The sequence below is a fragment of the Macrobrachium nipponense genome, chromosome 1 (assembly GCF_015104395.2).
Source record: "Macrobrachium nipponense isolate FS-2020 chromosome 1, ASM1510439v2, whole genome shotgun sequence".
Lineage (NCBI taxonomy): Eukaryota > Metazoa > Arthropoda > Malacostraca > Decapoda > Palaemonidae > Macrobrachium > Macrobrachium nipponense.
The window spans coordinates 118,540,476-118,567,349 of NC_087200.1; the positions used below are offsets into that span (position 1 = coordinate 118,540,476).

Consider the following 26,874-nt stretch of genomic DNA (forward strand, 5'->3'; position numbering starts at 1 on the left):
CTACAAATCAAATATACCACAAAGAAATTGCCATGGAGTTTTAGGGAGGAGATCCAAGACCAATCAAGCACTTGTCACTTGTTTTCGGTCTTTGGTATAAAAGAAGGCTTATTAGCTAGTTGCAACAGATTAGATATATGTATATATATATGTAATTGTGCCATACTAGTATACTCATTAAATTCATATGATTGTGTTTAATATGTAATCTTTTTTGGGTTTTATTGTGTTAACTCCCTCTTCATCGGTAATAACCATTTAATGTACTATGCTGTATGTACAGTGATGCTTAAATCTGATGCAACATGAATCTTTTTTTTTTTATCGTCCAGATTCTCAGACTCAACGTGACATTGCCAAGTAGTGTTAAACTTTTTTTTCTAATGTCATACATATCAAAAAGTTTGCGAATATGCAGCTAGCGCTATTTCGTCATGGTTATATAAATATGATCCCGGTTATGCATTAGTATAATTTGTAGTGTGTGTGATTTGGACTGATTTTTATTTTCATGTTGCTTAGTTCATAGTAAGGTGTGATACGGGTAGTGGTGCCATCAATGACGGATAGGTCAACGTAACTACCTCTACAGCATTATAACAGTATACAGTGAACCCCCCATATGCGCTGACTCTGGATTCGCAGATTTCTCTCTGGAACATATACCCCATTATTCATGGGGAATTTGTGTGTATTCACTGTATTTTTCTATGAGAAATATCCACAAATTCCCTCTCTTTTTTTTTTTTTTATATAATATATATATATATCATAAAAAATATCCACAAATTCCTCTCTTTTTTTTATAATATCTATATATTATATATTCATAAAATGCATGCTTTGTGATAAAACTATTAAAATAACCAGTTGTAAACATTTTTAATGAGTTTTTCTTGAGTTTTAACTAACAAAATACAGTAGTAGCTTGAGATACGAAATTAATCTGTTCCGAGGCGCCCTTCGTATCATGAGGTTTTCGTATCTTGGACCACATTTTACATGTAAAATGGCTAATCCGTTCCAAGCCCTCCAAAAACACACCAGTAAATTATATTTCCAGGCCTAAAACACATGTTCTAGGGTTACGACGCCGAACCGACGGAAGAAATATGACTCCAAAAAGACAAAATACTGTACATACTTAAGTAATATTCAACTGCATGTAATGTTCAACCCCATTTTTACTGCATATATTAGGACTTTAGCATATGTCCCATAGCAATAAGCCTAGCCTATGTTTGCGGTTGCTACTGTAGCCTAGTCTATGATTCTGACATCTAAACCCAAGAAGCTAAAAGCTTAGAATATGCCAATAAAATGTATAAATAATCAGTATGTACTCATTTCAAATAATTATTAATTAATCATTAACTATAATACACAAACAAACAAAAAAAAAAACCTTCCAATCGATTGTTTACATTCAGCTCTTACTGTCTTACGAGTACCGAACGAATGCCAAGCAATCATTTTTCCTAGGACACAGTAAGCCATAAATTTTCATTAGTATCTCTCTTCATCTAATGAAACTACCAAACAGTATAATAACCATTTATTTCTATTCTTTATTCTATCTTTACCTAATGGAGATACCGAGTTACTGACAGCTATAATGAAACATATACGTAACGTAATATTAAAACAGAAGAAGAATTCTAAAAAATACGTATTTGTTGGCAGTCTGATTTATTTTATATTTTATATCTAATTCACAATTTTTTTATTAAATGTATTGCATGTACTCATTTCAAATAATTATTAAGTAACCATTAACTATAATAAAAAAAAAAAAAAAAAAAAAAAAAGCTTCCAAACTAATGTTTACATCCAGCACTTACGAGTATCAAACGATTGCCAAGCAATCACTGTACACAGTAAGCCATAAATTTTCCATTAAGCTATCTCTCTTCATCTAATGAAAACTACCAAACAGTAATTTAATAACCATTTATTTCTATTCTTTATTCTATCTTTTACCTAATGGAGGATAAACCGAGTTACTGACAGCTATAAAAGAAACCAGTGCTGTCTTCCTTCCTGCCCTCCCTTTCGCCCCCTCTACGCACTTGTCGGCGTATTCAAGCGTTGTAAGGCTAAGGAACTTTTGCCTTCGCCCTTTGCCTTCGATGGGAGGAACAACGCCGGACGTGTTTCCCGAGAGTGCTTTGTTCTTTTCGGACCCAAGTGTAGTGGTTTGTGAATATGGCAGGAGATACTTCGTCCTCTTGCCCTTCGAATCTCCGGGCTGTTAAACCAAACCCCCCGCCCCCCCACCCCCCTTTCAATCCAAGGGCCTATTTCATACGCTGTAAAAGGATCCTTCAAGGTGCCTGTCAAGAGGTCGAAGGTTAGTGAGGTGTGGAGTTGGTTGCAGCACGGAGTGTTTAACCTACCTCTCTCCAACTGGTCCTTCCAGAAAGTTTTTGACTCCTAAGGGATTCTCCTTATTTGGATCTCTTGTGTTCGAGTTCCCCCCCCATCTCACATACGTACCGTCCCATCATGCTCCCGTTGACCGTTCGATAGGACATGCCGGAGTCATCTGTTGGAAGTAAGTGATGTTCCCTAGTGTTATAGTTGGCGGGTTTGTCTCAGAAGACCCGACGCATAGACCCAGCCCAGACAGGTTTAGTTTGGGGTTTCAAGGCCTGTGTTTTGGCTGCTAACCCTGCCCTTAATTTGGTTTTGGGTGGGGAGGTGCCTTAAGAGGAGGCCTTGACACATCCTTCTTGTCGTTCAGTCATCGTTGCCGGAGCAGGAGGTAGGGGGGAGGACATGCAAAGCAGTTTCTGTCTTCCTTTTTTTTGGTAAAGTTTGTTGATTTCATTAGTGGGTTTTAACCAAATTTTGGAAAAACCGGCAAGAGGGAAGAAACGGCAAACGGACTTGGCCAGCGGTTAGCTAGCCGAGTGATAATAGAAAAAGTAGGACTCAGGCTCGGTCCGTCTTACCACTCCCTCCTTGGCTTGGAAGCCTTTGGTGGAGCTACTACAGGGACCCTAAAATCATTCTCTTCCAGCTTCCTTATCGGGGCACGTGCAGTCTGTCTTGCAGGTAAGAGTTAACGCCTCTGGTTTTCGGGACCGGGACGCGGTTGGCTTCGCCTTAGGGGGCTCTTACCGAAACTTACTACCCCTGGTCTTAATCAAGAGACATTAAGAAGTACTATGCTATTGAGGCTTCTGTATTTTTGTTTGTCACGCCATCATGGTTAACTCGGGATGTCCATTCGCCTGAAAGCTGGCATTGGACTTCGGGAACCAGGTGAGGGGTCGGTTTAGCTTCGTCCTTGGTCTCCTTCCAAGATGACCTTCAGCATATTGGAATCTACGGCGGCCTCCATGTTGCAGACGGTTTTCTTTGGCTAGCACCTCTGGTCTGGTGGTTATTGCCAAGATAGCTTCAACAGCGTCCCAGGAAGGCGGGTTGGGTGAGTGCTTCCTCACCTTACCAAGTCTGTTGCAGTCCCGGGCAAGGGGGCAAGGCTTTTTCATTATTTGGTTCACCTTAGTTGCTAATTTATCGGGCTTAATCTTCTGATTTAGATGGGACGGGCTGGCATTTTGACTAGGATGGAACAGATTTGCTCAACACGCGGAGTCCTTGCTCGGCATTGGAGGAACGGTGATCTGTTGGAGGTCCCAGTTTTTGGTTTCCCCGGACAGAACTCGAGAATGCGATTAGAACCGGCGCCGGGCTAACACCAAAGACAGACTGGTTGCACCAGGCCATGTCCTAAGTCAAAGTCCTTGTCCTCGGGAGATGTCCAGCGTCCTCCTCGCCTTCCCCCTGTCCAGCAGCATTCCAAGCGAGATCGTCGACCTGGTAGCCGGCTCCGGAGGAACCTCCCGAGTTCGGCAGGCACCTTCCCGTTTTGCAAACAGCCAAGTTCTCAAGATCCATCGCCCCTTTCGCTCCTCGTTCCTTTAATACCCAAAGAAGGGGCCCAAGGATGGCAAGATAAGTAAAGGGGGCTACCGTCGTTGGGTAGGTTTCAGCGGTGCCTCTCCCAACCTCCGATCCGCCGCCATGGGTAAGGGGGTGCCTGGCTGGCCGTTCGGGCCGAAGGCAAATGTTATATGGTGGGAGAAGTGGGGTGGTAGATGTTTCCACCTTCGGGTGGGTGGGATACCTACTTGCCATCCAATTTTCTCTCCTCCCTCCTCTGTCAGGACAAGACCGCAGCTCAGGAAGGTATACATCCTGCCAGTTTGCTCCTGGATCTCTTGGCTGCAGCGGGAGCGCCAGATGCAGAAAATGCTGGACAAGGATGCGATAGAGGAAGGAATTGCGTCCGTCCCGGTGCGGTTTTACAGTCACACCTTCTTACGGTGCCCCAAGGCGTCGGGAGGATGGAGACCTATTATGATCGACTTGATCACCACCTTGAATCACTTTCAATCAGGCAAGGACAACGGGTATTCAAGATGGAGAACCCGCCCCGGCTCGGTATGTTGGCCCAGCCGTGAGGGAGGAAGGCAGACTTATTGCCTGTCGCATATACTTAAATGACACATACTTCCAAAATCCCTGTTTCATCCCATGTCCCAGGAAAGCTTACCCGCGCTTCTCCTTGCGGACGAGTTCTACGAGTTCAAAGTCTTTGTGCTTCGGGCGGGCTGACGAGCAGCCGCCCCTCATAAGTATTCACAAAGGGTTCTTCTTCTCTTGTGTCAAGCTTGGGCCCAACTGCTCAGGGGTATCCGTTTTTGCTGAGGTAGCCTTGACGATTGGTTAAGTCTTGGCAGTTTTCTAGGAATAAAAAGCCTGGGCTGCAGGACAGGGATCGTCTACTTCGGTTCTGTCTGGAACTGGGCATATTAGTCAACCAGGAAAAGTCGAACCTCGTACCCGCTCAAAGGATTCTCTACCTGGGCATGGTCATCGATATGACAGTGACAAAAGAGTGGCAGGTTCTTCTGGGAGTGTTGTCTTCCCTGGAGAAACTGTTCCCTCATGGGCGTCTTCATTTTCGGTCTCTGCAATAGAGACGGAGAATTCTGGTCTCCGGCAGGGGGGACTCCCCTGTTAATGGTTCCTCTGTCTCTGGAAGTGAGAGAAGACCTTCGTGGGTGGTTGGACGACCAGAATCTTTTGAAGGGTGTCCCTCTGCGTTCTCTCCCACCGGACTTCCTTCTGTTCTCGGATGCCTCCCTCGCAGGTTGGGCCTCTCATTTAGGCGGCCTCATCGCTTCAGGTGTTTGGAGTTTGGAGGACAAACGGCAACATATCAACGTCTTGGAGTTGAAGGTGGCTTTCCTGGGTCTGAAGGAGTTTCAGGGGAAGGTAGAGGGTCATTCTGTCGTTCTCATGTTGGACAACACCACGTTGGTATCCTATGTGAACAAACAGGGAGGCCTGGTTTCACGTAAACTTCACGTCTTGACCCTCAAGCTTCACCAGTGGGCGGTCAGCAATTCAGTATAGCTCTCAGCCAGGTGTCCCAGGGAAACGGAACATGGTCGCAGACAAACTCGGTCACCGGGATGAAATCCTAGGCACAGTGGTCCCTTCATCAAGTGGTAGGAGACAAGCTTTTCTAGATTTGGGGGAAGACCCATGCTAGACTTTTTAGCTACACACTTCAACAAGAAGCTGGAGGCGTTCTGTTCAGTGGTTTCAGATCCTTTAGCATTAGCAGAGGATGCATGCCAACATCCCTGGGACAACCTGGAGGTGTATGCTTTCCCTCCGTTTTGTTTGATCCATCAGGTTCTGAACAGGCTGATGAATTCACAGGGTCTCAGGATGACTTTGGTAGCCCTCTGTGGCCTCAGGCGGAATGGTTTCCAGATCTGCTGTCGTTGTCAGCGGTTTTGACGCTAGATTCCCCCTTGGCAACATCTACTGTGTCAGCCCCATGTGGAAAGGTTCCACCAGTCAGTAGAATCCCTGTCTCTTCATGGTTGGAGGCTATCAAGTATCTCCTCCGAGCGAGAGGCTTTTCTCAGAGAACAGCTGGGCACATGTCCAGCAGTCTTAGACAGTTGACCTCCGTGGTTTACCAAGGCAAATGGGCGATCTACTGTGATTGGTGTCGTAATCAGGGTTTTTCTCCACTCGCCACTTCTATTCAGCGAATAGCAGACTTTTTAACCTTTCTCAGAGATGAGAAACGTTTGTCCGTTTCTGCCTTAAGAGGCTACGGGGCGACCCTGAGTTTGGTGTTACGCCTTAAGGGTATCGACATTTCTTCCTGGGAACTTTCCATGCTAGTTAAGGGTATCGACATTTCTTCCTGGGAACTTTCCATGCTAGTTAGGGTTTGAGCAGTCGAGTTCTCCTAGAGAGCTCAAGTCTCCGATGTGGGATGTTTCCTTGGTTCTTAAGAGCTTCAATAAGAGTCCATATGAGCCTTCGCGTCGCTCATCTGATAGGAACCTGACGCTCAAGACAGTTTTCCTTCTGGCTTTGACATCTTCCAAGAGGGTAAGGAGAGCTCCACGGTCTGAGCTATGAGGTGAAGCACACCAGGGGTGGGGGTTGATGTCCTTCGAATTTGTCCCGGAATTCGTGGCAAAGACCCAAAATCCCTCTGTGCATGATAACAGGTTCACTTCGTTTTCCATTCCATCATTGACTGACTTTGTGGGTGGTGATGCTCAAGAGCTTTTGTTGTGCCCTGTCTGGGCCCTGCATTGCTATCTTAAAAGGACTCGGCACCTTAGACCAGGCTGCCGCAGACTTTGTTAGCACAGGCCGTACAAAGAAAGAGGTGTCTAAGAATACTATCTCTTTTTGGATACGGGAAGCCATCAGACAGGCATACTTTTCTCTTGATGATTCTACCACCACATCTGTGCAGGCTAGAGCGCATGACGTTAGAGGTATTGGTCCCTCTCTGGCTTTCAAAAAGAACTTGGCTGTACATAGAGTGCCCAGCGCTGGTACTTGGTTATGCCAGTCCACGTTCACCTCCTTCTATCTTAAGGATGTTGCCCACAGATCTGCGGACACGTTTTTCCTGGGTCCTGTGGTGGCTGCCCAACAGTTGTGTAACTCATAGTTGCCCTTAACAGGGCACCTTTGTATCTTACCTAAGATGATTGTGTGGATGAGAGAATGAGTGAGGTGGCTGGTCTTCTTCTTTCTCTTGTACCTTTCCTTCTTCCTTCGGGTGGTTTAAGGAATAGACACGTCATTCGCTGGACTGGTCTGATACAGGTGAGTAAGGTAGTCATACTGGTAGTGTGGTCGTACAATATACAAATATCTTACACACTATTTGGTAGCATATGTTCCACTCCTTGGCAGGGAGGGGTTGGGAGTAATACAAACCCTGGTGTCTTGGTTTGTTATTGGACAGTCAAAGTTTCTCTTTGGTTCCCTATACAATGGTTATCCCATATATCATTGTACGTCACTCAGGGTCTGAGTCGTTAGATATAAATTTATCTAGCTTCTCAATGGGCTTCAGTCCCTCTCCAAAAACCATTCCTTTTGAGAGCTGGAGTGGAGGGTAGGCCCCCAGCAGATCTGGGATGTCTTATACCTCCCTCCAACTATGAGTCCATCCTATTGTTAAGATTGAAGGTTTGTTCGCTTATAAACAAATGACAAATTTTCTAAGACAATTTGTATTTTTCATAGCTACAAACTTAAGGTCTTAACATTATACTGCCTGCCTCTAGCCACCCCTCTATGTCTTACCAAAAGTTTTGAAATTGTTTCACAAGTGTATTTTCTGAAATTTGGCTACACATGATATTTTTTTACAGTTTTAAAATATATGAAAGATTTCCCTCTTATGAAACATATTATGCCCTTATTGTATCTAATAATCCTTTTTCCACATTGAAATAATGCGAGATAAATATGGAGTATGTAAGGTTGCCATTTGGTGAATTTTGAATGAAATCCTATGCAGTCATGTAGCATCAGTTCTGAGCATAGCTGTAAGTTCATAAAAGTTGTTTTTATTGCAGAGTCTTACTGAATAATTATACAGCTGTAGGTTCCCTACGAATGGCAGACAATAGATTCAAAACTTCTGCGGTGGCGCCGCCATCACTGATGTAGGTGACATCATCTCCCTCCACTTGAGGGAGCTACAGGTACAACTGTCCAGGTAACATCAATTCGTCCTTTGCCGGCTTCTGGTGAACATCGGTGGTCGGTGCAGGCATTTTCTTCATTTGTTGGGAAGTATCTCTTACCAATATCGCTGAAGTATTCAACTTCGTGTTTTGTGGGATTGAAGCTATAATTAGCTTAATTTCTTTTCTGCAATTGTGTGGCTTTACCACCATGTCCATCAGTAGTTAGGTTTAGCACCAGTGGGTGCAAAACTAGCTTAGTTAAACCAGTATATGATTCTCACACCAAGTGCATTAAGTGTAGGGGTTGTGAGTGCTTTAGAGAGTCTACTTGTGATGAATGCAAGGATTAAAGTGAAAAACAGTGGAAAATTTTTGTTTCTCACTTGGGGAGGGTAATTAAGGATAGGAAGAGGAAAGTGGCTTTTAGAGCTGAAAATAAGACTAGAATAGCTGCTTCTGCTTCTTCTATCAAAGCACCTGCTCCTATAACTTCTTCTTCTCTTACTATGTCTCCGATCTTGAGTCCTCCTACTCCTGCACCTGTAACTCCCTTGCCAACTTCCCATGGAGTTTCTCCTGACACCATTGCCAGCCTCGAGTCTAAATTTGAAAAGAAATTTTGATGCATTAGCTAATAGTGTTATGCAGTTAGGTTTCTGTACAGTCTTTCTTGAAAAAGACTTCTAGTGAAGTGAAAAGTGTCAGTGCAGTGCCATCTGAGGGGGTGGCTGTTTGTCCCGACAGTTCTCCTAGACGAAGGTCCCTGTCCTGCTCCCCCACCTTGGGGAGAAGACATACCGGAGGTCCAAGGGAGACTGTCGGGGTTTGCCCACTGATAGTTGCTTCCTCCGTTGATCTTGTGGTGCACCAGCAGGATTCAACTAAACACCATTGGAAAAGGTGTGTCGTTTGGTAATCAGTTGTCGACAGAGTCGAGTGATTCGTCCCTGGTTAGATGTCGCAAGTGGCTTGATTCTTCAGCCTCTCATATGTCGTGTAGCGTAGCTACAGGGACTTCGCCTCGGATTCTCACGACAGTGACAGCCTTCGGCTAATTGTGGAATGGCTAATTCCGAGTCCGTTGAGATCCTTGACTCATCAGGCTGTCAAAAGTTTGCTTTCGACTCGTCAGACTGTCGAAAGTGTGCCTTTGACCTCACATGTGACAGGTTCTTCGAATGGCGCGAGACCCCCGGTGTCGATTGTGTCGAAGTCCACAACCCCAGTTGCTACGACTTCAACTCTAGAAGATGAGAATTTAGTTCCTCTCTGTCGACAATTGCAGGAGCTGATAACCTGGATGAAAGAAAGTAAACAATGTCCGAAGAACAGTGAGTCGAATCCAGAACCCTCTCTGTCGCCTATCTCTTTGGATAACGAGGAGGACTTACAAGTGGACTCTATTCCATTTTCGTGCTATTCTAAGCTTTTACGCTATCTCCTGGACATGTACCTAGATTACTTCATAGCAGCCGCTCCCTTTTTAAGGCGGCTAAACAATTTCTTCGTGATGTAGAAGACTGGTTAAAGATCAAGAGAGAGCTCAGGAAGGTAACTTTCGCCTATCCTCCGTCTAAACTGATTAAGAAGAGGTATGGGTTCTATGTAACCGGAGAAGATCCCTCCATGGGAGTATCTGCCTCCTCCCAGGGGTTCCTCTCTGGCCTGGTAGACGCAAATAGAAGGTCCGCGTTTGCAGCAGCAAATATTTTCTTTATGTCGCCTGAATTGGTTCATTTGGTAAAGAATATTTTCAAAATTTTGGAGATTATGAGCTTCTTGGACTGGACGATCGGAGCCCTCGCTACGAAAATAGAGGACTGCCCTACTCTCCAGGAGGACCTGGCATCAGACTGGCTTGGGATTTTGTCGTGTGCCGACAAATCAGTTCGGGATGGTTGCGATGAGCTGGCCTCTCTTTTTGCATTCAGTACTCTCAAGAAAAGGCAGCTCTGGTGTTCTTTTGTTTCGAGAGGAGTTGCTTCACCTCAGAAGTCCGCCTTTTTGTTTTTGCCTCTTGACAAGAATCATCTGTTCCCCAAAGATACAGTAGCCAAGACGCTTTCCGCATTGGAAAAGAAATCAACTAATGACTTGCTCTCTCAGTCTCCTAAGCGAGTTAAACCTTCAACTGTGACTCCTATCACCTCGGAATTGCCCTTGCAGAAGAAACCCTTTTGAGGGGGCAAGTCTAGACTGTTTATCAGGCCTCCATAAAACTTACGACACCCAACCAAGTATTTGACCAAACCCAACACCAAATAATCCAAGTGATTCTTCAATCCTTCATTCTCCAGTAGGGGGCACTGAGCCTCTTCTGGGAGGAATGGAGCCACAGAGGGGCAGAACCTTGGTGATCCAAGTTCCCGATTCAGTTCCTCCATTCCTCTTAAAGACACTCTGCCTCTATCCAATGTTCCCATCGCACTATCACCTACTCTCCAGGCTTGGAGAAATTTGTAGCTTTAACTCGAGAGGTAGAGGCTCTCGTGCAAAAAGAGGTCATAGAGGAGATAAGCAACAGACCATCCCCAGGGTTTTACAACCATCTGTTTGTAGTCCTCAAGTCATCAGAGGGCTGGAGGCTCGTACTGGATGTAAGCACACTGAACTTGTTCGTTCAGAAGACCAAATTCAATATGGAAATGACTCGTTCGGTGTTGAATCCCTTAACCAAGGGGATATGCTTCCACATCTTAATTCATCAGGACTCCAGGAAATACCTTCGGTTTGTATTTATGGGCAAGATCTATGAGTTTCGAGGTCTTTGCTTCGTCCTCTTGATGGCACCAATTATTTATGCGAGTGCTGACTCACCTGGGGAAGTGGTTACACCTCCTGAGCATCAGTGTCACTACCTAGATGACTGGCTTCTCTGCTTCTCTTCGGAAAGTCAGTGTAGGAAGAATCTCAAGAGGACTCTTTCATTATCTCATGCGTTAGGTCTTCTTATAAACGAGGAGAAATCTCAGATAGTACCGACGCAGAGCATTCTCTATTTAGGGATGACTCTGAACTCTCAAGTTTTTCTGGCTTTTCTTCACCAAAGAGAGTCCAGTTGTGTATGGAAGTAGTCTAGGACTTCATGGACCGCAAGTCCTGTTCCGCCAACAGTTGGATCAGTCTGTTAGGCAAACTAGCTTCGGTGGAACAGTTCGTCAAACTTGGAAGGCTGCATATGAGGCCCCTACAATTCTTCCTGAAGGCTTCATGGTGCAGGAAGACTCAACCGAACTCGACAGTATCCTTGATTACAGACGAAATCAAGGAGGACCTAGCGTGGTGGCTTTCAAAACCAAGACTTGTAGAGGGTCTTTCGCTTCTACTGCTCCACCCAACACTTCAGTTCTTTTCAGACGCAACCGATGCAGGTTGGGGAGCCCTATTGGGGAAGAACGAAACGTCAGGGTAGTGGTCGGAAATTCAGTATTCTCTTTCTATCAATGTGAAGGAACTATTAGCAGTGTACCTGGGGCTTCAGGACAGGTGGTAGCAGTTCATGGAGACAACTCCACAGCGCTTTCCTACATCAGGAAACAAGTGGGAACACGTTCCTTCACCCTTTACAACCTTGCAAAAGATCTGTGGACAAACTTAAGTCGACATCAATAAGCACTGCCGTTGGAATGGACTCTCAATGCCAAGGTCTGCCTAGACCTATGGAAGCTTTGGGGAAAGCCTATGAGAGACCTCTTTGCAACTTCGAGGAACAACCGCCATTCGCTGGTCTGCGCTCCAGTCCTGGACCCTCTTGCATGGTCAGTCAGCGCAATGCCACTAGACTGGTCAGGCCTGGAAGCATATGCCTTTCCCCCGTTCACCCTGATAAGAGAGGTGCTAAAGAAAGTGTCATTTCATGGAAAAGTTTCACTGACTAATCGCTCCGTTCTGGCCAAGGAAGGAATGGTTCCCAAGTCTCCTCGACTTGCTCATAGGTTTCCCCAGGCTCCTTCCGTTGAAGAGATGTCTACTCAAACAACCGCACTTTGCAAGATTCCACCGAGGATTATCCGCTCTGGCACTGACAGGACTCAGACTGTGAGGAGTCTCGTCAGAGCGAAAGGTTTTTCGAAACGAACTGCAGAAGAAATTCTTCTAACGGATTATACCAGTCTAAATGTTGAGTGTTTCGAAGATGGTGTAAAGTGTAAACAAACTAAAGTCTCTTCTTCTGAGACATCTGTGAACGAAATAGCGGAATTCTTTCTCTTCTTAAGGGACGTTAAGTGCCCAGCGCCTTCAACAGTTAAGGGATAGTGAGCAATGCTGGCTTCAGTTTTTAAACACAGAGGATTAGATCTCTCCACGAATGGTGATCTTTTGGATTTAATTAAATTGTTCGAGACTTCCAAATCGTCAGAGGACTGACTCGATAGCATGGAAGCTCGATATAGTACTTAATGGATTTTGGACCTCCCTCTGAGCTGTAACTTTCTTTTTCTATGAGGAACCTCACCAAGAAGACACTATTTCTAGTTGTGTTAGCATCAGCTAGATGAGTTAGCGAGCTACACGCAATGGACAAAAAGGTGGGATTTTCTCAAGGCGACACAGTTTGCTCCTTGGAGCTGAATTTTCTCACCAAAAACGAGAACCCTTCTAATCCTTGGCCATGTAACTCGTTCCCAAGAACCTGACAGATTTGATAGGCCAGGAAGAAGAAGAAAGACACTTTCCTGTGCAGGCATTAAGATATTACCTCCGCAGAACAGAGAAAATTAGGGGTCAGTTGATCGTTTGTGGTGCTCTGTTAGGAATCCCTCTCGCCCTCTCTCAAGAAATGCGATCTTTTTTCTGAGAGAATTAATTGTCGAAGCGCACACTCAAGCGAACGATGCAGTGTTTTCTTTAATGAGAGTGAAAGCGCACAAAGTTCAAGTGATAGCGACTTCCCTCGTTTTTCAACACAACTTGTCGTTATCCGCTATTCTTCAAAGTACCTTTTGGAGATCTAAAACCGTCTTCGTTACACATTACTTAAAAGAAATTGAGACTGTGTTCAAAGATTGTAAGTCTCTTGGGCCACTTTTGGTAGCTGGCTTGGTGTTGGGGGAAACGACATGGGGGGGTTGCTCCCTCTGTTATTTTTCACCTTGTATCAAGGTTGACAAGTTGAAGGGAAGTCTGGGGGTACAATGTACCTGGAGTACTCACCAGTTCATTTTGTTTTAGTTGGGTGGGTAAAGGTTTTTAATTCGGTGTAGGTGACAGTTGTTGTGTTTTCTTGGTTATTTCTGGTCTAAGCCCAGGGCAAGGGCAATATTTTGTTGTATCTTCGTTGAGTCAGCAGTGAACACCATGACTATGAAGATATTCCACTCCATGTAGAGGCACTCATTGGTCATACTCCAAGCCTTCTACTACGTAAGATGAGCACTGACCAGAGGCAGTATTCTCCTGCAGTAGCTCTCCTACAAGGTAATGCCCACCAAGCACTAACAGTGCTTTTGGGTCTTTTTTCAAGAATCATATATTAATTTTGAATTAAGCTTACATCCACAGCCCCCATCCTTGCAATGGGTAATCGCTGTATAATTGTTCGGTAAGACATTGCAATAAAAAAGGAATTTTTATAATAAAATTAAATTTTATTGCAAACTTGCCGAACAATTATTAATTAAAGCCCTCCCTCCTCCCCACAGGTGGATGGCTGGGCAGAACGAATTGATTTTACCTGGACAGTTGTACCTGTAGCCCCCTCGAGTGGAGGGAGATGACGTCACCTACATCAGCGACAGCAGTGCAACCACGGAAGTTTCAAATCTATTGTCTGCTGTTCTTAGGGAACCTACAGCTGTATAATTGTTTGGCAAGTATGCAATAAAATTTCCTTTTATTATAAAAATTCAATTTTGCTCTTATCTTCAGGCATTCTTTCCTTACTTTCATTTGTTAAATCTGTAGTTGAAAACCTTTATGGATTGAGTCAACAAACTGTAAATCCAAAAGGGCTCCATAGGAAAATCAGCCTGCATATATAAAAAAAAATATATAGGAAAAGGTGATAAATAAAAAAATATGAGGGAATAGAAAAAAAGACTGATACACTTGAATTCAGAGTTGGCATAATAAACTTAACTTATGACATTACTCTACCCAGGAATTTGAAATGAGAATCAGCACCTGAATACTACACTGGAAAAGTTCTCCAAACAAGGCAGAAGAAAAGAGTTAAAATGCTTAGATGTAATAGCTTCTGCATGAAACCCTCAAAAACATTTCTGCATGTTACCACTCTTTAAGGAACAAAATTTACAGTAAAATTTTAAATGAGTCAATTTGCATTGATAACAGTAGCATTAAATGTAAATCAGGATGCCAAGGCAAGTGTTCTTGACTAGTTATTGTACTTTGAGTTGTAGATGGATTAAGCTTTATGCCTCAAAGCATACTCCATTCATGAAAGCATGCCAGATCTAATTCAGGGATTCTGCAACCACAGACCTAAAGTGCAGAAAAGGAACAAAAGCTAGAAAGAGTAGCATCATCAGTGCATGCAGTTTGTTCTCATGACTTTGCCATTAGGCCACTGTTGTAGATGATTAGCAAAAGTCGAAGAACGCTACCTTTAGAAATGCCTGAAGTGGCATTACTGAAGCTACTGAAATAGCTGTCAACCCAGATCCTTTGGGATCTGACTATTACAAGTTTATCTTAACTTGTAGATAAGTGTTTTATGACTCATAATGGTTATAGGCTGCACTACAATCTAAAACTGACCATGCATGCTTGTACCGTCATCAAGAGTACTCTGCAAGACAATAGATATTGACTAGAGTGTATCACTAAGTCCTTAACAATACCCAAATTTTTGTGCTGGAAGTAGGCTATTATTTTCAAGAAACCTACAAAGACACGTAGTGCAGCTTCTCAAAAATCTTGTTCAGGCAGTCCCTGGTTATCGGCTTGGGTTCCGTTACCAGGGGTGTGCCGATAAGTGAAAACCCCCATTAACTGAAACTTGATCATTTATGCCCCCATAATGGCGCTTATGGCACCGATAACTGGTTATCAGTGCCATAAGCACCCTTATGGCGTGCTGATAACCAGAACCCGGCCCGTTATGACGCCATAAATTGCCGATTAGCCCCATAAAATCGGATCGCCGATAACCGAGTCTGCTGATAACATGATAACTGGGGACTGCCTGTACAGTCAACCCCTGCTATTCACGGCTCCCCTATTTACATATTTTTCTATGAACTGTATATACCCATTATTCATTGAATATGATTTTCATGACTATATGCATTTTTTTTATAAAACTATTAAAAAATTCAGGTATAAGCATTTTGAGAGGGTTTATTGCTTTAACTAACAAAATAGGCAGGTATAAGCCTTTTAGAGGGTTTTCAAGTATTCATTGATTTTAGCAATTCTCTGGGTGGGTCAGGTACCCATCCCCCATAAATACAGGGGTCTACTGTATAAAAAACATGTAATTAAAATCAATGTATTTTGTGAGGGCCATGAGGATGGACTTATTCCCTTAAATAATGCAGAAGTTCTTCCCTCCAAACAGACAGAAAACTTGCAAGTCCAGATAACTTTCTGAAAATAGTAATCTTATGAGCAATGAAATCAGCAGTCTTTTTAGATTTGATGGGAAAGATCTCATTAGCAGAGGTGGATTAATAATGCCCAAAACTATACCAGGAAAAAGAAGGAAAGCACACAGGACATTAATCCACTACTCACCAGCATCGATAAAACAGCATCTATTCAATGCGTTACCAGCTCATCTGAGGAACATATCAGGAATGAGAGCATACATGTGTTTAAGAATAAGCCTGACAAATATTTAAGCTGCATGCCAGACCATCCAAGATTGGAAGATGCATTAGCATTTCTGTGGTAGACATTAGAGGTGCCTCACACTGAGGGACGTGGGGCAACCCGAACGAGCTGTAAGGTCTTTAAGGTAAGGCTACTGTAATTGTCGAGGCCCTGAAGCTAAGTTTTGACTTCTTTAGACCTGAAGGCCATTGAACATGATTTAGGTTCTGGAAATTATGACTGAGACAACACCAAAGACTTGCCACAATGTTCGCTTACAGACTTAAGCCAAAAGTTCTGCTTTTTGTATATAGCAATAAACAAGACTTCCATAATATCCTACAAGGGAAGCATGTTAGAATCAACTCCAAAGACTGATAACTTGAGAGGAGACCACCACTGATGGTCATCACCACTGGAGAGCAAGATCTTTATCCTCATTATAAGCTCTCTCGGCTCTCTTAGACTACCTGAGCTTTACTTCTAACCTCAGTGAAATTACTCCACAAAAAGTCCGATTGATTATTCCTTAATAAATGATAAGCTGCTTGTTTTTCATGATAGGCAAGCTTATATGCATAAATAGACCCTTGCTTGTCTTTAAGACAAAACTTGAGGATTTTAGAAGGAATTTGCCTCTTGTTAATAGTGCTAAGTAATCATTTAAACTCTCACGAATATTCAGACTTCTCTTAATATTGCCCCAACTGATTTCAGTTAGATCATAGTGACTATCATCCCAGTTGGGCTGGAATTTCAGTAAATATACATGTCTAGAGAAGCCAATAACAGGAACAATAATCTATCCCAACATTAGCCTTAATCAAACTCTCTAGTACAAGATTCATTCCCTCTACCCTGTAGGGAGTTAGTGCCATCATTGCACCTCATTCAGTGCAATGTTGGCATTATTTAAGGTTCTTGCAGCGTCCCTTCAGCCCCTAGCTGCTACTACTTTCATTCCTTTTACTGTACCTCCGTTCATATTCTCTTCCTTTCATCTTACTGTCCACCCTCTCCTAACGATTGTTTCAAACCGCAACTGCGAGGTTTTCTTCCTGTTACGCCTTCCAAACCTTTTACTGTCAATTTCCGTTTCAGCGCTGAATGGCCTTAGTTGCCCCAATGCTTGGCATAATGCCAAAATTCTATATAAATCAAATCAAATCAGTTTGTGTAGTAGAGGCAGTCTCCAGTATTATGGTGCTTGCTTAGCATAGATAACTAGATTTTTGGCACCAATCCTCACTTAACAGAGCTGCCAACCATGATTATCAGCGTTGATAATTGGGGATTGGCACTATTATCGCTGACTTTGTTTTTGGTGATTTTCGGTTATCACGCTGTGGGAAAAGAACTTCCGCTGATAACCGGGCTACCTGTATTGTGAATAGGCAATAGGCAGGACAGGAGCACTTAGTATTTTTTCCCATTGATCAAAAATATCACTTCTTGTCCAAGTCAGCGAAGTTTAGTAACGATTGTGTCTTGTCAGTACTAGGATAGATGACATCCTGGGAACAATGGATGCTGTTGATGTCTAGGAGTCATCTTTCACATCCATGGTTAGAAATGTTTGGGCTAGTCAGTACTTGGATAATTGACCTCCTGAGAACACTTGAGTGCTGAGACATTAGCATCCATAATTCAATTCTTGGGCTCACGACTTCCTGTCATTCTTCCTGATTCTCTGGAGATCAACAGTGTATGAGCATTCCATTTTTGAGGACCCTTAAGGCAACCAAGTGCCTGAAGGCCTTTTGCGTTACCACTTAGGACTTCATCACCAAAGTAGTGTTGACAAATCCTTTTGGGTTCCAACTGCCAAAAAGTGGTGTCTAGGAGCTCCATTTCTTTTGGCTTTATGTATGATCAAATGGACATACTCCACAGCTGATATGGTTGACAACAATGATACATTCCAGGTAAGATTTCATGAGGTCAGGGGCATTGGTCTCCCCCTAGCTTTCAAGAACCCATTGGACAGGTACTAAAGACGGTAATGTGGTTATGACAGACCACATTCGCCTTCATTTTTCCTCTTGGATATTACTCATAGATCCTTGGACTCTATTTCTTTGGGTTCTGCAGTGGCTGCTCAAGTCATGAAGATCACCTGATAACCCGAGGTCGCAGATAACTGGGGACTGCTTGTAGATGGCAACTCATACCTTCTCTCGACCAAAGGGAAAGTGGCACTGACAATGAACAGATCTGTTGGTTGTCTTGAGCTTTATTGTCCCTGACAAAATTGATTTATCCAAGCCTATCTTTGAATCACTGTCATTACTTTCCATTTATTCGAAGGCCCAGTCACACATGTTCATCAGATCAGAGGCATGGGTCTTTGTCTTTTAGATCTTACATGACCAGGAAAGAGGCCCCAGGTGAGGCAAACTACAAGTCAGTTCATAGATTTCCTCAGAATCCTCCCACCAAGGAGTAAGTCTTCCATACGTGAAGACCAAGGGTTTTTATACATGTAGAAACATGTTACAAAATTTTAAAGTAATTTGTATTTTTTCCAATAAGCAGACCTGGTCTTTACATAAACTGGCCCACCCATAGCCACCCCTCATTCTGCTTCCTCAGCCAAAAGGTAAATGAGTGCATACCATCTGGATGGGAGAGATTCCTCCCCTTCCTTTGGTAGCCAGCTACCAATATGCACCTTCTTTTAAATGAAGTGGCTGGCTCAGCTTGCACTGAAAGTAAATCCCATATGTAAAGACCTAAGGTTTTTAGAGAATCCTAAAAATTGTATTTCCTTACATTGGTCAAAGGATTCTAGCTCGTCTCATGAAAGATTTGTTATTGACTGGAGAATTTGAAAAGACACTCTTAAGTTGTACTCATTTGACAAACTAGGTAGCATATAGTAACAAGTACATAATAATGGTTGAGTATTCTGAAATGGTAATTAAAGATCTCAAGATTGACTGTTAATAGACAGCTACTGTTTTATGGTAATTTGCTCAGCTAGGATGTCATATTGTCGTGCTTGTCTGTTAAGGTATTTAGTCATAGATTGTTATGTGTAACACGAACACAGTAAGCTATTTCATACCTTTTCACCATATAATGTGTATTATTCTCTACAGTTATGGAGGTGGAGGAGGTCAGGGTGGAAGATTTAATCAAAATAAGCATCATGGTGGTGGTGGAGGTTACAACTCTTCAAAACAAGGAGGTGGATATAACAATAGTCAGTGGTAAGTTAATTTGTCATTGGTTGTAACTGCTGAATTTTGTTAACAACGGTCCCATTTTAAGTTTGAGAATGTAATTATTATGCTCCAGGTAATTTAGTAGATCTCTCTCTCTCTCTCTCTCTCTCTCTCTCTCTCTCTCTCTCTCTCTCTCTCTCTCTCTCACACACACACACACACACACGCACACACACACACACACACACACACACACACACACACACACACACACCAGGTATGGCAGCTGAACAGCAGTGTTCCAATGATGTGAGATGCCTGGAAATCTTGGACCTTAGTTGCGGGCTCAGCAAACTGTATCGTGAGGCTTTTTCTTTTCTTTAGTAAATATCTCATTTTTCTTGTCTTTTATTAAAACATACTTCATGATGAAGACTAAATGTTTTTGATTATGGAAAATTTTGCTTTTGAAACTAAAAAAGAGTGGAGTTCAACAGTATCTCTCTCCTCTCGTAAAACTGGAGTATCCGACGCGGATGAGCAAGGGGAAACTTTAATGTTAAGCTTTGCCTTCAGTGCTGGATGCAATCTTGATAGGCTGGTGACCCCTAAAGTATAAGTGAAGATGTAACACAAAGCATTTCTATCCCAAAACAATTCTCCTGGTATATTCGTAATTCAATTATATTTTTACCTAAGGCAGTCCCTGGTTATTGGAGGCCTTGCTTATCAGTGATCCAGTTTTATGAGGCTTGTCAAGAGCTGAAAATAGCCGAAAATCGCCGGTTTTTGCCACTGATAAATAGAGCATTGGTGCTGATATTTATCAAACAGAGGCACCATTAACTGGTTATTGACACAGTTAAGCACCAAAGTATATATTCATTACTTTGTTAATTTAATTTTTCCTTTTTGATAAGTGATCTTTTTCTTTCTATATTTCCTATTATCGTCTGTATTTCCAGTGAACACCATAATCTTTGGAAGCTTGATTTACAAGTCATGGCCCCAATGGGCTTGTTTCATAGGAATAGGGGTCATGATATATTTAAATCATAATAATAATTATATTATAATGAGGATAAAGTGAATATTTAGGTGGCTCTCCCAGAGCAGTTGCCTTTCAAAAGGTATCAATAATGCTACTGCCCCTGGATGTAGGGACCTATCCTGAAGAAATTTGATTATTTTTGTAATATGAATGTAATTCCTCAACCTTGGAGTGCTTGTACTTCCTTGGTATCCCATTTGATTCTTCCCTTTAAGTAAGAAATAATGAAATGAAAGTAACTTTAGAATTTCTTGAGGTAGCAGAAAAGGAAAAAATTTAGGCAGGATCCATCCTTAACCAGTTTGATTCTCGGTAGGTAAAGGAGAATATTTCAAAGTTCTTAATACTAGAAGTGAAACCAAGTAATCATCACTAAGACATGGAAACTACTATTTAAACAGACAGTCATCAGCATAAATTACATGCTGGTTGAGGCAGTGGCCAAAAATCAGTCTGACATATCTTATGATATTCAGTAATTATATAATCCAGTGGAATGTAAACTGTCATCAAACCAGATTACACTTGGAGAAGAATAGCCCTTTCTCACTCAAAGACTTTGAACCTTTAGTATCATGCTAAACAAACCGTTCCTATCAGTAGGCAAATTTTTAGTAGCAACGACGTTACAAGAAAAACTAGGGAACTTAGGAACAGCAGTATATATACACAGTAACATATTTTATAATGAAATAATTTTGGAAATAATTTTTAATGCTAATTCACTGATTTCAGCAGTCAAGTAAAAAAAAAGAGAATAAACAATCTGCAAGGGTCCCAGTCTAATACAAATGTTATGGAAAAAAATTAGGGAAAATAAATGGGACACTTGTGCAATCACCAAGATATGTTATATTAAGAAATGGAAATGGGATTCTTGACCCACAAGAAGTAACCAGTATTTGTTCATATGCTGAACAAATCCTTGGTCTTAGCAATAGGATAACCTTCTTGCGCCAGCTGGAAACTGGTTAAAAACAATCAAAGATTGTAAAGCAAGGAATCTGTGGCATCTAGCAACTCACGCATAAACGAGGTGAAGTTGGTCGTCAACCAAGCACAGTATCTCGTGACGCGTTAGTCTTTCTTTGCCATGGAGATTAGCCGCTTTGTTTTTCTTCCAAGCCAGTTGCTTTATTTCTTGGAGTGTGTCTGTTTGTGTGATTGTGTTTATCATGGAGTTCTCCGAGTCTTCTTGGCCTCGTCAACGCATTTGCTCGGGCATTCAGGGTCTTCCAGTTTTTTTTTTACCTCGTTGGAGAGTAGTCGCTTTTGCTGTCCTACCTAGCAGGTTGCTTTGTGGAAGGAAAGTTGCTGTTGGTTCAGAACCCGGACCTCAGCCTTAACTCAGATGCATTGGACATAGGATGGGGAACTCTATCAGAGAACAGGAAGGTCTCAGGGAATTGGTCAGAAGAACAGATGAGATACATGAATTTCATCACCTCTCTCGTACATCGCCAAACAAGGGGGGCAATCCTTCTATCTGTGTGTGAAAGCTAAAGACCTACTTGTGTAGGCGAATCAGAATTGCATGTTAATCGTAACAAGGTTTGTACTGGGAAGAATGAACATTTTGTCGGACCAATTAAGCAGAGTGGATGCTGAATCAGTCGGTATATCAAGAACTTTATAAGTTATGAGGGACTCCGATAATAGATCTTTTTGCAATCCAGTGCCAGATCCTCTGTAGTCTTGCCACTACAACAAGACCACCTTGGCATGACGGTAAAGATCTGCCTTGTTGCCAATTTTACACAAACAATAACTACGGTCTCAGTGGCGTGGTTGGTATGGTGTTGGCATGCTACCTTGGTGGATCCAAGGTCCATTCTCGGGCATTCCATTGAGGTGTGAGCGATGTGTATTTCTGGTGATAGAAGTTCACTCTTGACATGGTTCGGAAGTCACATAAAGTTGAACAACCACTGGTTCCATGCAACGTAACAGCACCTTACAAACAAACAAAAATAACAACTGAGACGTGTGTGACAGACCTTTGAATGTCTTTGAGACAAATGCTGAGGCTATAATTATAAGATTATAGAGGCTTTTCATTTCAAGGTACTTTAATCTCCCTCCTATTTCACCCTGCTCTCAATCTCTCTCTTCTAAGTCTTACAGCTGTCTGAGCGAGAGCATTTTATGGGATAACAAAGGCCCTCCATTTGCATTGCCTTTTCTCGGCTGTGAAGTTGATATCTGTCGATGGCTGTGATATGACCAGGAATGACTTGTAAGTCAGTGTCAAAGTCACTCTGCTCTTCAGTCAGGCCAAAACTTTGTTGCCATATCTTATTTTGTGTGAGAGAGAGAGAGAGAGAGAGAGAGAGAGAGAGAATACGATTGTTTATTTTCTCAGTCGTCAAACTTACTCTGTTATGCTTTATTTCATATTTCCTTGCTCACCAATTTATTCTATACTTACGATACTAAGAAATCAAGATATTTGTAGAAGGGAGAAATGCCTCCAGACATATACCATGACCACTGAAAGTGCTCCCTGGAGAGATTCTAAGCAGCTTATCCTTAGATTAAAACACATGTGGAGCTGTTTGAAATATTGGCAAAAACACCAAAATGAGATGCCATGTTGATAGAAAATCTGCCAGTCTTCTCAAACAGCTATGCTTCAGACATGGTATCATTACGCAATGTCAAAAATAGCTCTGACCGCCTTCAAACTGTCAAGAAGCTGCTCAGAGTTACAGGATTTTTTAAGGCAGTTGCTGACTCTATGGCAAGATGCAGATGTCTGTGTATCAGCACAAGTGGTCAGTATTCTGTGTATGGTGCAGAAGTAATAAAGTCTTGGCTACTAAGATATCTTTGATGGAAATAGCAGATATTTTGATATTTCTGAGGTCTTCTAGAGGATTGTCCACTTATACGATTCAGGGCTACAGGAAATGCTCAGCTGAGTGTTCCAACAAAGAGGCCTGGATCTCACTGATAATCAAGATATTGCTGATCTCATGAAGTGTTTTGACACTTGCAAACCTAAGAAGTCAATTTAGTGTCATGGAACCTCGACTTGGTTCTCAAATGGGTGGTAGGACCCACATCTAAGCCGCTTAGTTCGACATCTTTCAGGAATTTGACAAAAAAAGACCTTATTCCTTGTTACGCTAGCAACCGCCAAGATAATAGGTGAGATTCAAGCAATTGATAGAAGGGTAGGTTTCACACAAGATGACACGATATGCTCTTATACTTTGGGAATCCTGGCAAAGAATGAATCACGGGCAAAACCCTGGCCTCATTCTTTTAGTATTAAAAACATGAGTAGTAATACCTTAGGGTTGGATGACAAAGAAGATACGAGGTATCTCCAGTTATCTTTGGTGCTCAAGTGCAAGACCTGTATCAACCTTTAACAGAAAATGCTCTCCCTTTTTTCATAAGAGATTTCATATGAGGCACACACTCAAATTGGAGCAGAACTTCCAATTTTTAGGGTTAGAGCACATGATATTAGAGCTCTTGCTATGTCCTTAGCATTCAAGCACAATCTCTCATCGTTATCCATTATTCAAGCAACCTATTGGAGATGCAAATCAGTGTTTGTGTTGTTTTACTTAAAGGAAGTAGGAACACCATTTGGTAACTGCAGTACTTTAGGCCCTTTGGCAGTGGCAGTCATGGTATTGGGGGCAGAAGCGTAGGAAGTATACCTTCCTTCCTATCTCCTCACCTTATTAGAGGTTGTTGAGTTATAGGGAGTGGTGTGGGGTGATACTGTTTATCTGGGTACCCTCCAGTCATAGTTTTTTTAAAAGAAAGTCCCAACTTACGAAAAATTCCAGCTACGAAAGCAAATACGAAGATTTTTTTGCCTCTGCATACGAAAATAATTCGGGTTGCGAAAGGTTGTTACTGTAAAGTCCCGACATTTGCCTGGACCACCGAGAACAATTTTAAAACATGCGCGTCGCCAACTTAGTAGACTCGCCACCATCCTCCCGCTCTCCCATTGGTTCCTGATGCTAGTCACTGCTGTAAGATCCTGCTCTCCTATTGGTCAGCATTTCTCCCATCGTGCATCTACGTAAAGGCGTTCTTCAGTCACTCTGTAGCAGCATTGTTATCGTAAGCACGCGGAATTCGTTCGTTCATATACGATTTCGTTTGTTAATGTAAATTTGTGTTAGTGATTTCACTTTGTGCTTTATCGTGTTGTTTAAGAACTTAATTAGTAGTACATAACTGTTACGTATAGTCATGGGTCCCAAGAAAGTTGCTGAAGTTCACGGAAAGAAAATGCTTTCTATGGAGACAAAAATGGAGATTATCAAGAAGTATGAGGCTGGCATACGGTTGAGTGTGGTCGCTATGGAATCTCTGTTTCTGCCCAACAGTGAAGAAATTCTTGGAAGAGAAGCTTTTTCCTCTGAAATGTCTGCTGGTGTTGGACAATGCCCCTTCTCACCCTCCTGGCCTCGAGGAAGATATCCTAGCGGAGTATTCTTTTATCAAGGTTCTTTATCTTCCGCCTAACACCACCCCTCTCCTCCAGCCCATGGACCAGCAAGTGATATCGAACTTCAAGAAGCTGTATACGAAACATCTTTTCAAGAGATGTTTCGACATCACTGATACCACAAACTTCACCTTGTGTGAATTTTGGAAGGAGCATTTCAATGTTGTCATATGCATCCAACGCATCGATCAAGCTTGGCAGGAGACTTCGAGGGATTCGACGTGGCCGAAGCTGATGCAGATTCAGAAACAGTTGACGTTCCTGAAACTGTTTCGCAACCAGATCTTGATGAGATCGTTGCACTCGGCAAGTTCATTGGGCTGGTCGTCGACGAGGACGACATCAATGACCTTCACGAGGAGCACCAAGAGGATCTTATGAAATATGACCTGAAGGAGTTAGAGGCCGTTTCAAATATATGTAGTTAGACAATTTCAGTTAATTTAAATTTTCAATTGATAAAACAAAAGCAATCATCTTCTACAAAGACAAAAGAAGGCTGAAGAACCAAACAATCAAGCTTCACCTTTGTAGCACTGAAATACAATTTTGTTTAAAAATCAAATATCTAGGAGTGATATTTGATCAACATTTAAATTGGAAAGAGCACATCAAATACTACATTAAAGCCAAGGGCATCAAAGCCCTTGCCATATTGAAAAAGTTATCACACACTAATTGGTGAGCAAAGCGAGACATTTTATTAACGATATATAAGGCAACAGTCTTATCCATAATAGATTACTGCTGTCCATTATATTGATCCGCCTCAGAATCTGCATTAAAAACTCTTGATGCAGTTCACCTTGAAGGCGTGCAATTGTGCACAGAAGCATTCCAATCGTCCCCAACAAGCTCGCCTCTGGTAGAGGCAGGTGTGTTGCCCTTGAAACATCACCATAATTTGATAGCAATACGAAGAGGTCTTTCACTGCAACCGGGATCGTCTCCTGCAGCTAACTAATTTCAAAGTTGTAATCCAGTAACAGAAGTTAATAGTACTAGCTCTTTCCCAAAAAGAGCTAAATACATAATGAACTTGCATAACATAGATCCAATTTTTCACCCACCAATGGAATTGCCACCACCGTGGATTTTAAAACAAATAAAGATATGTACCTCCTTGTCTTACCTGCTTAAAAATCAAGTGACAAGTACAGACGTACCGCCAACATGCTTTGGAGCACATTAGAAGAAAAAGAAACAAATTCGTGGTATGTACAGACGACTCCAAAAATAATGTTGGAGTAGGAGCATCTGCATATTCAAACAATATGTTAATCAAAAGAAGCCTACCTTTAATATCATCAATATTTACTGCTGAAGTCACAGCCATACAGATGCCTCTTGATATGATATCTGAGGCAAAAGCAAGTGTGTCTGTTATTTTCAGTGACTCACGTAGCGCTATAGATGCTATAAGACAGTATAAATCAGTAAACTAAATAGTGCAGGAAATACAAATAAAAATTCATCAACTCCTCCAATCAGGATTATCAGTAATAATATGTTGGATTCCAGCACATGTGGGAATTAAAGGAAATGAAAATGCAGACTCAGCTGCCAAATTAGCCTGCACTATCCCTCCAACAATTACACATGCCCCATTATCAGACTGGATAACATCTGTTGAACCATTGATATACCAGGATTGAAAAAGAGATGGACCTTAGTGCCAACCACAAATAAACTTAAAAACATAAAAACTGAGGAGTATGCATGGAGGACATCCTCACAAAAATAAAGATCAAAAGAGGTGATCCTAACAAGGCTCCGTATAGGACACACACACAAGATTCTCACATGGTCACTTGATGCCAACAACACATGCTGACCCATTACGTAAAGTGTAATAATGTCAAACACCCATGACAGTGCAGCATTTACTTATTGAATGCCCAAATTGGACCCAACAAAGATCAATATATCTACGGAATTCAAAAATGAAAAGTATTCTTGCTGAAAGCAAAGATTTTTCAATTAACAACAACATAAATTTTTTAAATAAGACAGGTTTCTTAAATAAAGTAAATTTTTTTCCCTCTCTCCTTCTCAGGATGAATCCCTGAGAACCAGCCCAAGAAGAGTCTACATGAGACTCAGAGGTCTGGAAAAACTAAGCCACACCTACCCTCCTCCTCACCTCTCTTTCCTCTTCTCTATACCTTTCTTTTGCACCCTGTGCATGCCTTACTTTCCTGTCCTTAAATGCTTTTGATTTTCTTTTAATTGATTATTGCACCTCTCCATTCCACCACCACTTTTCTTCTCTCGACACTCCATATCAGCTGGTTTTCCACCAGTTCCACTGCTTCCCCCCACACATATTTGTCTCATGTCTCCCCAGATATTTTCCAC

General features: G+C 42.2%; 1 protein-coding gene across 1 annotated transcript in view; it reads left to right on the plus strand.

Moving 5' to 3' along the window:
* The window catches only part of LOC135219580 (5'-3' exoribonuclease 2 homolog), a gene marked incomplete in the record, with an annotated part of 341,454 nt that overhangs the window by 310,252 nt on the left and 4,328 nt on the right, over positions 1-26,874 (plus strand). The window contains 1 exon segment of the mRNA XM_064256465.1: positions 18,920-19,030. Coding sequence (XP_064112535.1) covers positions 18,920-19,030 — 111 coding nt within the window.